Genomic DNA, 16,670 nt, shown 5'->3' with positions numbered 1-16,670 from the left:
TTTCACAGCTGTCCTTTCTTACATGTAGCACTCAATAGGTAAACAGTTTCAAATACTGAAAATTCTTCAAGTGCGTGAGGTGAAAGAGCTGCTTTGATGGAGCATACAGAAAGCAGTAAACTCACTTTGGTGAATGCAGTGGTCAGCTGTTTGTGTCATTCAAACATCAATTTCACTCGAGCAACAAACAGACTTTTCACTATTTAGCTGGGAGGTTAAAGATCAGACATTTTTTGTCAGGTGATTCTGCAAAAGTTCACAGAGGAAGTTCTTTGGTTTGCCAGAGTTATTGGGGTTCTTTCCAGAAAATTATTATAGAAATGTTGGAGAATTTCAGTCAACCCGAGTAGCACAATTTAAAGACAAAGATCAAAGGTTATTTGCATGGCTGCAAAGAGTGTCATCAACACTCTTGAGGATGGAAACATGGAAAAACAAGCCCAAATATTTACAGTGTGGACTGTAGACATAGAAAATTTGTGTTGCTTCTAAAATGGATGGGAAATAACTAAATACGAATGTTTTGTTTTTGTAGTTTCAGGTATTTGGCTTATTTCCTGAGCCATTCTCACTTTTACCCCCATCATTTTAACACAAATATGTTTACTTTCTAAGAAAGAGATTTTTAATATTCCAAATAGTTTGTTTATTTGGCAAATATGCACTAGTTTATTGCTTACACAATAATGCAGAAAAAACCCAACTTCCTTCTTGTTTCCTGCTCTTTTCTAGGCTGGTTTCAGCAGCTGTTAACTTAAACATAATCAAAAACTGTAGTTATTTCTACACATGTGTTCTCCTCCTGTAGGGTGACAGCGGTGGTCCTCTGGTGTGCTATGAGCAGAACAAGTTCGTCGTGCAGGGTGTCACATCGTGGGGTCTGGGCTGCGCCAATGCCATGAAACCTGGTGTCTACGCTCGAGTGTCTAAGTTTAAGGACTGGATAGACACAACCATCAAAGCCAACTAAAAGCTATCATCTGCAGTGTGTTTACTGAGGATGTCTTAACCTGTATATATTGTTCTGCTCTGGCAATGATTGACTTCATGACATGGAGTTTTTCGGTTTTCTATTCTCTCCTGAAGTGGATAGACTAAAAGCAGAGCAGCTTACTGGTTTCAAAAGCAATGAAAATGTTTCTGTAACAGGTTAAACTTTTTTTTTTTTAGAAGCCATGCTTTACAGAAAATGCATTACAAATCTACTTCTTTGTGGTTACATTGAGTTTAATACAAGATAAAAATTCAGTTGTTGTTTCCTACTTGATTGTGTGTGACTTAATTTAGTTTTAAGACATTCCTACAGTTTAACCAATTGGTGTGTGTTATCTGTCTTCATAGATAAAGCTGGGTGTCATCAGCATAGCAGTTAAAATGTATACTATGCCTTCTGATGATACTGCCCAAGGGAAGCATGTATAAGCAGAATTGCTCCTAGCACAGAATCCTGTGGAAATCCATAATTAACCTTAGTGTGTGTGAAGAGGACTCTCCATTAGAATGTAAAATATGTGTTGTGTAAGCGTGTTCTTTCCATAGCTCAACATCCCTTACACCACGTATTGTCTGATCATAGCGCCAAAGTTCACGACCTTCAACTACCTGACTGAGCTTCAACTCTTTAAAAAAGCACAGAAATGCAAAGTGTATATAAAATGATTACAACTACACCTGTAATGAAAAGGTTAGTACGTGATTATGATAACACCAGTAATACAAATTATAACATAATACCAACAGCGTCAATCAATGTTTTTGATGAGAATAAGAATTAATGCAATGGTTAATGATAATGGTTATGAATAGTAGCAGTAAAATATTTCCCTGATCTCCACAACATGAACAAATTGGAGTCTATTAGACCACTGCAGCACAGTACCTGTAATACAAATAGCATGCTCTAATTGATGTAATAAAATATTATGATCAACAGTATTGAAAGCTGCACTGAGGTCTAACAGGACAAGCACAGAGATGAGTCCACTGTCAGAGGCCATGAGAAGATCATTTGTAACTTTCACTAAAACGGTTTCTGTACCGTGGCGAACTCTGAAACCTAAATGCAAAAGGTTAACATCAGCTTACAAAAGAGTTGAAAGAGACAACTGAAAACATAAACTCATATGAAAAGTGTTTACTGAGGTTATTAATTAAGTGAAGGCACAGATGATGGCGCACTTTAAATCTTATAACAGTAAATGTTTTAAATGAAAATACTTGAAGCTTGGTTGCATTAAAGATAACTTTAATAACTGTATGACGTGGTTCCATAAAAAGACACAAGTTAGTCTAAACACTAAACAATGTGCACAAAGAAAAACTGAGAAATTGTTAAAATTGGCTCCTAAAATAAAAATCAAGGAAGTAACTAATATATCCACAAGCAACACTGTTAAACAGCATAAATAAATACTTTGGTGTGCAAAGGAGCTTAAACAGTTGCCCGATCTTTGTTGGACGCTGTATTTTGGTAGTTGGGCAGCAGGTTCACCATCTGCTGGTTCTTCAGTCCGATTTTCTCCTTTGCTCTGAAAACACAAAGTCGCGTTATGCACATCAACTACAAAGCTACGAGTCGAAAACACCCATGCATTATTATTCATACATCTGATTGTCAATCAGAACATAAATCAACAGCTTTTCTGATAACTGATTACTTGTTTTAGTCAGTTTAGGCAAAAATACTAAATGTGCTGTGTTGGGGGAAAAAAGTCTCTCAATCTGTACTTACTATAGATACAATAACAGAGATATAACGGGATTTAAAGGGGCTTAATTTTCTTACTGCACTAACTACTCACTTTTCTGGGAACTCAATGTCGTCGATGGTATCGGGCAGCGGTACGCCTCTGGTCTCAGGGAGCAGCAGCACCAAACCTCCAGCCAGGAAAGCCAGAAACCCTACACAACACAATTCAATAATGCATTTAAGCTTTGATAGTCACATTTATCTGACTTTTACTCTCAGAAAGCCCACCAAAGATGATGAGTGGCAGCTCCAGCCAGATCACAGCCAGTCTGTAGAGCAGGAATGGAGCCACAATGCCTCCAACATCACACAGAGTGGAACAAACAGACACTCCCAGGTTCCTAAAGACATAAAAACAGCATTTCTTTTAATCTACTAAAATAAAGTATATTTACTTTTTAAACTTTTGATGCGAAGACATGTTTGAAAGGCTAAATATCCACAGTTACATTAGTTATCTACATACAAATACAAAAACAGCTGGATTTGGACAGGTTCTGAAACTGTGACATAAAAGAAAAGGATAAAAGTTCATATTTTGATTAGTTTCACACTTATATTACCAGGTACAGCTTCAAACGGATTTGGCAGCAGTCTAAGCTTTCTGTGAGCACAGTTCTATCAATAGTGATTTGTGATGTCCTTTTGTTATACACAGAATTTACTGTTGTTTACTGATTACCTTAGTTGATGTATAAATTATACCTGTTCATCCCAAACACAATACATTTTCTGTATTATACCTGACAAACGTCGGGTAGAGCTCAGTGTTAACAAACACCACCATCTCAAAGGTCATCGTGATCCCCAATCGGCCGATGCATGCCACTGCCGTCTTAAACCAAAACATGCCTGCAAGAACAGACAGAACCATTAAAAGAAAACTTGGAAATCAACGTTCAAGAGCACTAAGAAAAATCACTCACTGTCAGGAATAAAGGCAGTGATGAAACAGGAGACTCCAGCTACAAAATTGGCCGTGGCGAAGGGGAGGCGTCGGCCGATGCGCTCAATGGTGAACAGGATGAGGAAGGCGGCAGGAAACTCCACCAAGCCAGAGATGAGGAAGTCGATATAGACATTTCCTCCCAGAATGCCCAGCCTCATGATCAAACCCTGGTAGACGACAGCACTGGTGAACCTGGGAGAAAAAACATCTCATTAACTTCGAATCTTTATCCTAAATTCCATCCATCCATTTTCTTCCGCTTATCTGGAGCCGGGTCGCGGGGGCAGCAGCCCAAGCAGAGAAGCCCAGACCTACCTCTCCCCAGCCACCTCCTCCAGCTTATCCGGGGGAACACCAAGGCGTTCCCAGGCCAGCCGAGAGATATAATCTCTCCAGCGTGTCCTGGGTCTGCCCCGAGGCCTCCTCCCAGTGGGACATGCCCGGAAAACCTTGCCCAGGAGGTGCCCAGGGGGGCATCCTTGTCAGATGTCCGAACCACCTCAGCTGGCTCCTTTCGATGTGGAGGAGCAGTGGCTCTACTCTGAGCCCCTCCCGGATGGCCGAACTTCTCACCCTATCTCTAAGGGAGAGGCCAGCCACCCTTCGGAGGAAGCCCATTTCCGCCACTTGTATTCATGATCTCGTTCTTTCGGTCACTGCCCACAACTCGTGGCCATAGGGGCACAGCTCAACCGGTAAATTGAGAGCTTCGCTTTTACACTCAGCTCTCCGTGAATCGCTACCTTATCGTGGTGGAGAGGTTTGTCTGTCCAAGGGATCCCAGGGGCTATGTTGTCTGGGGGCTTTTGCCCCCTGGTAGGGTTTCCCATGGCAAATTGGTCCTGGGTGAGGGACCAGACAAAGAGCGATTCAGAAGACCCTTGTGAGGAAAACATCAAGGGAACAGTTTACCCTGCCCAGAATAGGGTTACGGGGGCCTGGGGAGGGTGCCCAAGGCCAAGCGTCTTGTGGCCGGGCCTTAGTCCATGGGGCCTGACCGAGCACAGCCCGAAAAAGGGACATGGGCCCATCTTCCTGCAGTCCCACCACCCGCAGGAGACACACGTAGGGGGTCGGGTGCAATGTGCGTCAGGCGGAGGTCCTGGCGGACCGATTCCCGGCTACCAAGACTGGCAATTGGGAGACTTTATCCTAAATAGATTTTTTTTTAATTTTTGGATGAAGAAGAGCCATTTATAATAACAGTTGTGTCCTGCTTTAATTGAATCCTTACCAGTTATAGCTGAGGATAAAAGTGTGTTTTCGCATGTTTGGCGTTCTGATCAGGTCCATGAAGGAAGCGGTGGTTGAGTCTGCGTTATCATCTTTCAGGGTCTGCAGGATCATTTATATAACATCACATAGTAAAAGCATTTCTGGTTGTTTTTATGCCTTAGCTTCAGCCTGTTTTACTATGTTTCTCTATGAAAACAAATCTCACAAAAAATAATGCAGTCTAATCCAATCCAGATCGTGTCTTTTTCATGGAAGGCTTGAAACCGCTTATTGCACCTTTTAAAACAGCATGGCTTCAAAGTAGAAGAGTTCAGCTACTGAACTGGCTTGACAGTCTGGAGTCCAGACCTTTCACCAACCAAAAACATCTCGTGTATCATGACATGAAAGACACAACAAGCAAGACCCAGAACTGTTGAGGAGCTACATTTTCATCAGACACAAATGGGACAACATTTCTCTCTCCAAAGTCCACAAACTGGTATTTTCAGTTCTCACACATTTACAGGAATGTAAATCTATTTCTATTTCCTAAAATGTAAGTTTTATCTCACTTAATAAGTCACAATGAATTAGACTTCAAATTGTCATGTTATATGCTGATAGATTTTGATTCCAGGTAACAGATGCAGAGATTTTGTGTCCAATGGCTACCTCGATGTTCTTGGAAAGAGTCGTCTTGTTTTCTTTGGCTATGTCCTCTGTGATCTTCACTGCTTTGGAGTTTTGGTTTTGAGAGAGAAGCCATCTCGGAGACTCTGGGATGAACCTGGAAATGTAAAATGTCAACAACAAATCTGTTGTTAAATACAAAACTATTTAAAGGTACAAATTCTTTCTTTTTTTAATTGATAATGACAAATTATCAGTAGGTGCGTGTATTTTTTCACTAAGACAAAGAGATTTTTGGGTTTTATTTTAAGGTTTAATGGGTCGTACAAAGAAAGAACAGGCAAAACAGACAACCCACGTAAGGGTAGCATCTGATAAAATATAGTGCTAAAGGTGCACAGGTTGACATAGCGGCAAAAAACTAAAGGTAATAATATCTTTTCTCCACAGTACCTCTGGTGTAATATACCCTCATTGGCTCTACAAAAGAAAACATTTATTCTAAACCTGCATTTAAAATGTATTAATATGTATATAATAACTGGATAATGTTTTTTTTTAGCATAAGTGAGAAGACTACTCACTTTTATAAAACATTTGGAAATGACTACAAGACACAGATTTCTAACATTTTAAAATCACCTACATGTCACTGAAATTGGCTACAGCCCAAATAAATATGTTAAATAAAAGTTGAAAGATGGGTTAATAAAACTTCATTCATACTGCTGTATGTGGTTGTGGTGACTCTTACCAGTAGTAGGACAGGAACAGGATGTAGGGGATGGTGATGATGACCTGCAGCCAGCGCCAGTCTGTTATATAGTAGGCGAGCAGAGGGAGGATGAGGATGCCGATACTGAAGAACATCTGGTAAATTACTCCGACTGTACGTCTGAACTCCACGCCCACGATCTCTGTGACTGAGATGAATAGAGGAAGGTGTGTGTTGGAGTCAAATTGTTAAATGTTGTCACTGTTTTACTTAAATTTGTAAGTCTTAGTTCAAGCAGCAGGATCAAAGACATGCCTTTGTCTCTGACCACCTCTCCAGCCTGTTGGACGGTGGGGGAGGCTGCATTGTTTTATTTAATGGAACATCCTGTGTGAGGGTTCTGTTTTGTTGTTTAGTAACCTTCCTGCTTTTATGACCCTGCGCACACACACACGCGCGCACACACACACACACACACGCGCGCACACACACACACACACACTTATCTTTTGTAACCATAGGGGGGTTTACTATGGGAGGTGCTTGTGTGTACTGTAACTGTTTTCAATAAAAGGCGTTCAGCTCCAAAACCCTGGTTCTGACCAGTCTCCCTTGCTAGCAAGTAAAAGCTGTTCAGGGAATGACTATCCTTGATTGACTGTGGTGAAAAGCAAAGGTAAAGGTTATAAGGTGGTCTTACTCAGCACATATCCAGCTACCCAGCCTCCTTTCACTCCAAAACCATAGAGAGTCCTGAAAACCAGTAAAGATATGTAGTTTGGAGCCACGGCCACCAGGATCCCTGCAACCCCATTCAGCAAGTTGGATATGAGGAAGCTCATTTTCCTGCCAAACCTGAAGTCAGACATCAACAATCATCACATTGCTGTAAGTCCGTCTCACATAATGTCAATTATTTGGTCATGTAAGTGCTAAAAACAACAAGAAAATATATATAAATAGATAGTAATTTAATGTATTTTGAGTCAATTTTTAATCACTGTCACAATCATAGCCTAACCTGTCAGCCAGGTAGCCAATGGCAATACTTCCAACCAGGAACCCCACGTTCAGAGTGGCCTGAAACATGTCCACCAACCATGCATTCGAGCACACCAGGTCAAACTGGGAAAACACAAAGTGAAAAATGTCCTGAATCTGTCAAAACAAATTGTATGGCATGCTGCCCATGTTTTTGTTCATTTTATGAACAACACAAAATTACCATATTAGTCATTAATAAATCTTTGCTTGGGATATGGACATATTTAGGTTTTACCAAAGTAGTCAGATTCTCTGAGCAACACAGTTCTCTTTTTATTTATGTATTTATTTATGTGTACACACACGCACGCACGCACACGCGCGCGCGCGCGCACAAAAACAAATTCCCTCTCGCCCTTGCGGGCGGTCAATCCTTCAAGCTCGGGTCCTCTACCAGAGGCCTGGGGGCTTGAGAGTCTTGCGCAGTATCTCAGCTGTATCTGAGCTCTTAGCTGGACAGAGATCTCCGATGTCGTTCCTGGGATCTGCTGGAGCCACTGGTAGGATTTCTGGATATCAGCCACCTTCTCTATCTGCCGGTGGTACATACCGTGCAGGGGCCTCTCCTTCCATGATGGTTCCTCCTCTTCCTCGTCATTCTAGGGTTTCTGTTGCCTGAGGTATTCACTGAGCACGCTGTCAGTTGGGGTCATCTTCCTGATGTATTCCTGGATGTTTTCTGCGTCCTCCTGGTCTGGGGTACTGACACTCATTAGTCCCCAGCCTCCTTCCTTCCGCTTAGTGTACAGCCTCAGGGTGCATGACTTGGGGTGAAACCCTCCATGCATGGTCAGGGGTTTCCTGATGTTGATGTCAGTGGCTTCTATCTCCTCCTTTGGCCCACTTATTATCCCAGCAGGGTAGCTGATCACGGGCAGGGCGTAGGTGCTGATCTTACCATTCAGCTGACTCCTCAGGACTTGCCTGACCCTCTGCAGGAAGTTGGTGGTTGCAGCTTTCCTAGCGGCCTCTTCATGGTTCCCATTCATCTGTGGAATCCCCAGGTACTTGTAACTGTCCTCTATGTCTGCAATGTTGCCTTCTAGTACTTTGTTATCATCCAACTACATTTCTCCAGTCCGACTGACATTCCAATGTCATTGCTGTATATTCTGGGGGTGTGGATCAGTAAAACAATGCCTCATTCATTCTTGGCATATAGCTTGATGTCATCCATGTACAGGAGATGGCTGACAACTGTATTGGTATCCGTAGCCAGTCTTGTTAATGATCTCAGGGGTTCAGGCCTGTGCAGAACAGCAGTGGGAACAGAGCATCTCCTTGGTAGATCCCGCACCATCCCTTGATGGTGACTTGTGCTATGGGCTTGAAGTTGGCCTCTAGTGTTGCCCCCTGAGAGCCTTCCTTTGATCTTGTATAGATCTAGGCATCCCAGGATCCAGGATCCAGGCCTTCTCGTAATCAATCCAGGTCTTCTCATAACCAATTAGTGGATTCCCATTCATTTCCTATACCGGTCCCATAGGTCATACATATATATATGCATAACAATTTTATTACAGGAAAAGTAGAACACTTACAATGATTGCTGTAAAATGTTATCTGCACATACAAGATAGATGGATATGTATATATATACCCACTTTTTTTCCCTCACACGTTAAAATCTATTAAATAGAAAAGCCTGAACATTTTTCTGTAAAATCTTTGAGCACCCAATTAAAAAACACTTCACATTGCCAGAGAACGCTTTCTGAATGATATATAGTTACATTTCATTATAATGCAAAAATAAAGCATGCAGAATCTTTTTAAGAAATTCTTTCTCAAAAATAAAGAAAATGCAATTTTCATTCAACTTTCATGTTGGATTGAGCAAATATGACAAGCTGCCCCACAAAAGCAACAATAGCAGTAGACTTAATCTAAATTTTACCAATTATAAATCAATAAAATAACTAAAAAAACAAAATAAATATATTTAAATATAGACAAATATTAATATCTTTATCAGCGTGGGACTTTACAGGTTGGCTTGAATTGTTTTTGCATATTTTAATTAGCCAACACAGACCTTTTTTGCATTTGCCCCAAATTACAGTTCCAGGCTTTTACCTTTAATATTATTTGAGATATTCATGTTCAGACACTGCCTCAGATTTCAAGGTGCAAAAGAAGCAAAAAATTATTTTAAGTCGAGACTGAATGACCCCTTTTTTAAAAAACAAATCATTATTTCTGTTTTCTCTATTCCAAGCTGCGTCATGTTGTTGAATTCAGTTTTTTTACTCAAAAAATATTTTGTCTATGTTTTGTTTTTTGGTCTGTGTGTGTTGGCTGTGACCTCTTGTTCCCCACCTCAGTAACAAAAGACCGTCTTCCCTCGTAGTCGTACTCCCAGCCATGTTTGCAGCTGTTTGTGGGAGTTCTGCTGAGGTCCTCCAGCTCCTGTTTGTCACAGGTGAGCTCAGTGGCATTCCAGTCCACCTCGTACTGCTCACAGCTGCTCTGCTGACCAGAGCTGTTGTCCAGAGGTACTGTGAGCCTGCGACTCTCTGCCAGGTTCCAACCGCATGCCTCTCTCCTCTCCACCACTGCAGGGTCTCGACACCAGTGATCAGGGGTGAAACCCTGGAAGACTATCCCGACATACACACCTGCCCATGGCATGGACACCATACACAGCAGGATGAAGATACGCTTCTGGCAGCGGCCAAACTTCCCAGCTTCTTCTAAGATATCATCAAAAGTGGTCATGATTGTAGAAGGGTTTCTTTACTTTAACCAGCTGCAAAAAACACTCAGCCGGAGTCTAATTTGTATGCTGAGCTTCCCTCTGCAGAGTGCCCATTGAAATGCACATGCACTGGGTTTTTAAACAGCACAAGAAGGAGCAAAGGTCCATAGAAATGCGTTGGTACTGCACCGCCTGTTCCCATAGAGCATTAAAAGACGTTTGCTATCCAATTTACTGACGTCAGAGCCCAGCAGAACGTCTGCTTTGGGGATTAATTTACATAAATTCATCAGCGTGGACACATTGGCCTGGACGGTGACACAGTGATGATGTTTAATCAGTTAACATTTAAGAGGTACTTCATTGGAATCTGTTAGACATTAAGAACTGAGAAAGATAAGATCAGCTGAAAGAAAGTTGAGTTTCTTGAGTCTTTTCAGACAAGTCTAAAGAACTTGGACTGACACTAAACGTGCCTTAAAGTTAAGTCAGTCAAGTTAAGCCTGAATCTTGACTTAACAGGATCAAGATTTAATCTTCAAGACAAGCTCGTGTGTTGCTGGAAATCCTTTTGAAGACAGATCAAACTAAGACTCAAGTCTTAACTAGTGTGAAATCATTTTAAGCAACTTGAAGCCCGAGACAGGATCAAGTTATTGAAAACAAGAGCAAAGGATTCTCTCCCCCCACCCAAAATTCTCCTACCTCATTGTACCTGAAATATTTTAATATTTGCATAGGTTTTAGTCTCAGCTTCTTTGAGACAAATTTTAAAGACCTAAGACCTATTCTTGGATAAAACCTTATTTTACCCAAGAATAGATGTTAGGAAGTCTCATTCAAAACAAGTTCATTTCATTCAACGTTCAAGGCTCATTCTTCTTTCATACAGTAAGTCAGTCCAGACAAGATGAGATGACAAAAATAAGTTTCAAATTATTGAGCACAAGCCAGATGTCAGGACGTCTTCAGGTCAAATCTCAAGTTCGTCCAAATAAGAACTTAATTGCAATGTTGCCAAAGTTGACTTTTAAATAATTTCTTTCTTTTAGAAATTTTGTCAGACATAAAATGAGATTACACCACAAAAGTAATAAACAGCAGATCTCTTATTTATTCAAATAATGCAATATTTTACATATTTTTTATTTTAAATAGGAAAACAGGCAAAGAGCTGAAAACATCAAACATAACCTTACATCAACTAAAACATAATGATGATATCCCATCGTACCAAATCATTGAAGAAAGTTTCTTGTGCTTTTTTTCCCCTCTTTTTTCAGTTGGTTTGTCTGCTGCTTGATGTCAGTCTCACATACTAAATTTGTTTCATCATATCCAAATGTTTCCACGACTGTGGACAAAAACAAACAAACAAAAAAAGCACAAGAATGTCCAGTAATAACTTCAAGAAAGAGATGGTTCAGTACAGTACCATGCAGATGAGCCACGGGAACTTTGGTGCAAAGCAGAAACAAATTTAATGCAACAATGAACAAATAACTTCACAAACTTTACCTCCTGCTACTCTGAAATGAGGAGTGCTACAATGTTGAGACTCGGGAGAGATGACTACAAAGTGCCAAACACAGACACTTTCAATTCACCTCTCAGAATAACAGGGTCAGGATTCTGGTAAAAAAAACTTTAAGAAGAACAGCTCAAGTTCATATAGCAAAACCACACGCTGAATGAACGAACACGTAAAAGGAAAGTTTATAAAAAGTCTTCGTTACAATCATATTTTATGATAAATACTGATCATAAATATTTCACCTGTTACCAATGTCATTGTCATGTTTCTGGAAACCTGACCATGTGCCGTGTACTCTCATTCTTTAAGCTGTTAAAGGTAGATACACTTGCACTGTTCAGAATTTCAGATCAGTAGCACAATAATATGATTATATGATAAGAGAGTTTATTAAGAGAGTTTTAAAATGTCAAAAGCTGCTTTGGAAATGTTCAGTTTGTAATCAGAGAGAAACAGAATAAGTAAAAGGAGGAGTGCGATCTGTTTCTACTCTTTGCTATCACAACACTCCTCAAACCCCTTTCTGTGAAACACTGAAGTTTACAGTGCAAATGACAATTATTTTATTAAATGCTGTTTCTCATTATTTTATCAGTATTTTTTGGGCACGTGGCATCGTACAAAAACGCGCTTAACAATTATGTGTACAAAGCTTTAGAAATACCCTGAATGGCAAATCTTTGTTATTGAGGTTTTAGCAATAAACTCACATTTGAATACTGTGAAAACACAAATATTAATCTACACCAGCAATGCAACGGCAACTAATGTGATGAATATACGATCAAGGGCACGTTTTTTTATGGTAGTAAATGTCTGGCTATGGATCAACAAATGCACTGCAAAGTGATTTAATTAAGCTCAGGATTGTTCACCTCCTTTCCCCAGTTGGAGAAAATGAGAAGTTATTACTGATGTACAGAGATAAAGATTTATGCTACCAAGGGCTGCAGCTCACCCCATCCTGGTTATACAAGCAGCGACACAGTTTTCAGATATATTTTTTGTTCCAATTACAAGGCTGAAACTCAAAACTTATTATTGCCAGTGAAAGCAAACAGTTGTTTATAGTAGAGGAGTCAAAACCAAAGAATAGTACAGATTATTTTAATTAAAAAATCGTTTTAGCTTTAAATGTGCCTCCCTGTTAGCAGTAATTAGGCTAAATCTTTAGACTTGATGTCTTCAGGGAGTTTGCAAAGTTTTAAACTGACATTTCAGTCAATTTGACCAACCAACCAAATCTGATTAATTAGTGGAAACCTACAAAGTAGACTTTCAGTTTGTTTGTTTGTTTTTTTAAACTATTTTCAAAAAGTCCACCTTCCTTTATGAGGGTGTGCTACTTTTCTCTAAACCAATTAACTGGAAAAAATTGAGATTAACAGCAGCTATTTTATTGGTTTTCAGCTGCTCTGCACATCAGAAAGAAGAGTGAAGTGAAAACAGAATAATCCAACCTAATTGTTTTTTGTGATGATCATGTGTCCATAAAATCACCGTATTTGAGGTGTGTTTGTTTTGTAAAATCACCCGGTCTGAGCTCTAACTGTTGTAGAAAAATCAATCTCAATCATGCTGTGTTTACACTGTGCAAGCTTACAGATTTAATTACTCTCATGTGGAAATATGGCATAAAGTAGGTTTCCATTATTACTGACATCCTCTGTGAAAAAGCAAAACAGCCTGCATTTTAGTTTCACTACCATCTTTTGCATCATGCATTTGGCTGAACAGGGCGGATTTCAGCACTACGAAAAGTTGGCTTCACTTTTCACGCAGCAATCAGATCTGAGTACAACAACTGAGCCTGTAAAGTACCAGAGCACACGAGCATGAAAAGGGAAAAAAAATAAAAATCGATTTCCCTACATTAGTGCCAAGGGTGGCAGTAGAAATATGGCTTTAACAGGACGGGAGGGGACCAAATCAATCCAAAGGAACGCCTCCAGTTTCACTTTCAACTTTCTTCAACCATCCATTCATACTTAAGGCCACCTCCATTTTCACACAGAACAGAGAAACAAACGTAATCAGCTCGGACGAGCCGTTAAATAATCACCAAAACAAACGTGAACAATTCACCGGTGAAGATTATAAACGAAACGTCCATATTATAGAACATTATCATCTATTTACAACGTCTCTGATCAAATCAAGACAATCAAAGAAATTCAATCCGTTGCTGGACATGATTCATAGATGAAAATGCAAAGTAAATTCATCAGTATGAAGGCATCGTGCTTTCTTTTCGAGGGCAAAGAAGGGGAAAACGGGTCTGCTATAAAAGCAACTGTAAACAGCACGAAAACAAACTGGTGTCTTCATTCCCTTTTTAGAAAGAAGCTGGCACCTTCACTGCCTAAGCTATGGGAATAAATCTCATGACAGTTTTTTCATAAAGTACCTGCGGGCCAATGGAGCGCAAAGAAACAACTCCAAACAGAAAAAAAAAAGTCTTCCTTATTAAGTACCTTCACACAGTCCACAAGCAGACACACAGCCAGTGTTAGTACCATTAATCAAGGTAGGAAAACAGCTTCAGTTCAAAACAGAAGAAAATAGAAGATACATATATAACTTAATTTTCATTCACATCTTATCATGCCTCATTTCAGTGATGATATCAGATTTTCCCTTCTTGTAATGATAGTGTTGTGGTATCATTGTTTACCGTTTGGTGCATATGGTTATGGTGACATGTCTAGTTGACACATCAAGCTGGAAATCACATTAGAAAGAAGCTTTGTGTGCTCCCAGAGTCGATTTTAAGAGCTGGCTTGTTCGTTCTTCATCAGACAAATGTGGCAAGGCTGAAGCATCGGGATTATGAAAGACAATATGGTGGAGTTCAAAAGAACCTTAAGAACACTTTAAATGAGCTGTCAAATAAAAATTACATGTGGACGGTGAACTGGACTGAGTCTGTGTCGGCCGAATGAAGGTGCAGCCCAATAAAAATATATCCCTAAAGAAAGGAAAGGTTTCTGTCTTCGGTGTGTTGTTGGCATTTCACTGTTGCTATTATGGAGACATTCACTGAGAGAGAAGAGTTCGGATTGGATGGAGAGAACCAGGAAGGACAGAGTGACATCACACCCTGAGGAGGTCCTCGTCACTGTCGTCTTCTTCCCGTTTCTTGTTCGCTGCCGTGTTGTTACCGTGGTTAAGGCCAGAAGAGCGAGGTTTGCTGCTCTTCCTTTTCCTATCTGACTCGTCCAGGAGGCCCACCAGGTCCTCGTCGCTCTCCTCCTGAAATGAAAGACTTCTGTGAGCTTTTGAGAGCAATGGGTGCAATCATTGCTACCATGAACGACTGAGATGATACCAGAGAAAAAGACAAAGAACTGACTTGCAAGAAGGCGCTGCGATGAGCCGTAGAGTGCTTAGCGAGTCCTGACGATTTTATCACACGTACCCCGGGGACACTCAGCACCTCGTCCTCGCTGTCGTCATCCTGATCGTCCAGCGAGAACGACCGCAGACCTTCTGTATTCACAGGCTTGGTCGTGATGTGACCGTTGCTTTGGTTATTCTTGCCACGGTGCAAAGACGATGAAGATGTGGGAGGAGCATCGATCTCCTCCATCAGCCATTCCATCTCCTCCTCTCCTCCTTCTTCATCTGTGCTGACCTGAGTATTTAAAAGGCACAAACAATAAGATGCATATTAAGTTTTTACTCATCTACATGGTTGTTTAAAAAAAGCTTCACTAGAGTATCTCATTTGTAGCATGCTATGGCTTTTTGAATATTCGCTAAGCTATAAAAATAACCTTAGTGTTTAATCATTAGTGATGTAACATGTAATCCTTAAGTTGTCCTTTTTTATTTATTAATATGATTACTTTATCACTTTATATTATTACCTTAAGAAAAACTTAAGTCCATGTTCAGGTACAGCTAGAATATGACACGGCTACCACAGCTTCATACAGCCATTTCAAAGTGGGCGTGGCTGCACCAGTGAATACTCAGATGTCTTTGCTGAAATTGGAAAAGTGTATTCTCGCACAAATTTAGTTGTAAACGCAGACTCGACTCCGCTGGTTACCAACTGGTTGTACTCTGGTTTTATTTCTATATCTAACCAAAGTTGCCACAAAAATAAAGCTGCTTTGTCATTTGGCAATTTGTATTTAAATCCATGTCCTGCAGCTGCTTCATTTGTGCAGGCATTTGTTAATTTTTCTTCTGGCTGGACTCTGACTCTTTAAGGAGTTGATGTGAATTTCTGAGTATGTAGACAGCAACAGATTTGTGATTTTCGCTGATTTATCACCGTTTATCATTGTCAGAGTCCAGGCATTTGCTAGCTTTCCCCCATTCAATCACAAGCTGATAGCCTTGATGCACCAACGTTGCTTTGAATGCAGAAACTAACTGCGAGTGGTAGCACAACTGGTCCCCATCTTTGAAGCAACCATTTCAAAGGCAACAAGACTGACAGTTAATTGCAAGTTGAACTCATTTGGGTTGTGCTGCTTTCTCCAGCCATTATTACCCTAGGAGTGGCTGCAGCATAACATGTTCCTTCTCTAGTTACAAGTTACAGAAACCCTTTAAATAACATGAGGGATCATGTTGGAGTCGGAGTTTTGAATTATTTTGTTTGTTTTGTTTTATTGTGCCATTTGTTATTTTGGCCTTGGCTTCACCCTGAGCAGCAGCTTTATTCCCTGTCAGTGCCAGTAACCCACTCGTGACTCTTCCTTGCGTTATGCTTTCTGATCTTTAGACCAGGGAAAATACAAAGTAACTTTGAAACTCGTTCATTCATTAGCTCAACCAACCTTGGAATATTTATAGGAGACTTGGTTTCCTCTCCTACAACAACCAGCGATCTTCTGCCTCACCAGTTCCCTGGACACAGACAGGTGAGATTATGAAAGAGGCTTTCATACAAAATATATTTTTTTAAAAATATATATATGTACCAAAAATGGATACTCATGGTCTCACCTCCTCTCTCTCTTGTGCAGCAGAAGCCCCATCAGACACACAATTAGAACCACCAACAGGAGGCTCAGCACCACCCCCATTGCTTGGCTCCGCCTAGACAGAGGCGGAGTGTCTTCACCGTCATCATTTATCTGCCTGTCAACAGTCCTGAAATTCAATCCAGAGAGGAGA

General features: G+C 40.4%; 3 protein-coding genes across 3 annotated transcripts in view; 1 reads left to right on the top strand and 2 right to left on the bottom strand.

Annotated features, from left to right (window-relative positions):
• Positions 1-970, top strand: part of plg (plasminogen) — a 13,067-nt gene extending 12,097 nt beyond the window's left edge. The window contains exon 19 of the mRNA XM_005753250.1: positions 809-970. Coding sequence (XP_005753307.1) covers positions 809-970 — 162 coding nt within the window. The remainder of the gene's footprint in view (positions 1-808) is intronic.
• A 1,460-nt stretch (positions 971-2,430) lies between these two features.
• Positions 2,431-10,023, bottom strand: slc22a2 (solute carrier family 22 member 2). Its single transcript, XM_005753249.1, has 11 exons — positions 9,625-10,023; positions 7,283-7,386; positions 6,962-7,116; positions 6,301-6,469; positions 5,589-5,703; positions 4,933-5,033; positions 3,676-3,890; positions 3,493-3,601; positions 2,978-3,090; positions 2,802-2,901; positions 2,431-2,528 (listed from the first exon to the last, which is right to left on the bottom strand). Exons 1-11 carry the CDS (start codon positions 10,021-10,023, stop codon positions 2,432-2,434), a joined length of 1,677 nt encoding a protein of 558 aa, XP_005753306.1. The 3' UTR covers position 2,431.
• Positions 10,024-11,457: 1,434 nt separating this feature from the next.
• igf2r (insulin-like growth factor 2 receptor) overlaps positions 11,458-16,670 on the bottom strand; it is a 45,531-nt gene continuing 40,318 nt past the window's right edge. Inside the window, exons 47-50 of the mRNA XM_005753248.1 lie at positions 16,500-16,646; positions 16,331-16,400; positions 14,890-15,171; positions 11,458-14,789 (exon numbers count right to left, since the gene is read on the bottom strand). Coding sequence (XP_005753305.1) covers positions 14,631-14,789; positions 14,890-15,171; positions 16,331-16,400; positions 16,500-16,646 — 658 coding nt within the window. The 3' untranslated portion in view covers positions 11,458-14,630. The remainder of the gene's footprint in view (positions 14,790-14,889; positions 15,172-16,330; positions 16,401-16,499; positions 16,647-16,670) is intronic.

Source organism: Pundamilia nyererei, unplaced genomic scaffold, assembly GCF_000239375.1.
Source record: "Pundamilia nyererei isolate P.nyererei 1_Seehausen unplaced genomic scaffold, PunNye1.0 scaffold00415, whole genome shotgun sequence".
NCBI lineage: Eukaryota > Metazoa > Chordata > Actinopteri > Cichliformes > Cichlidae > Pundamilia > Pundamilia nyererei.
This window is presented reverse-complemented; position numbering and strand designations above follow the sequence as displayed.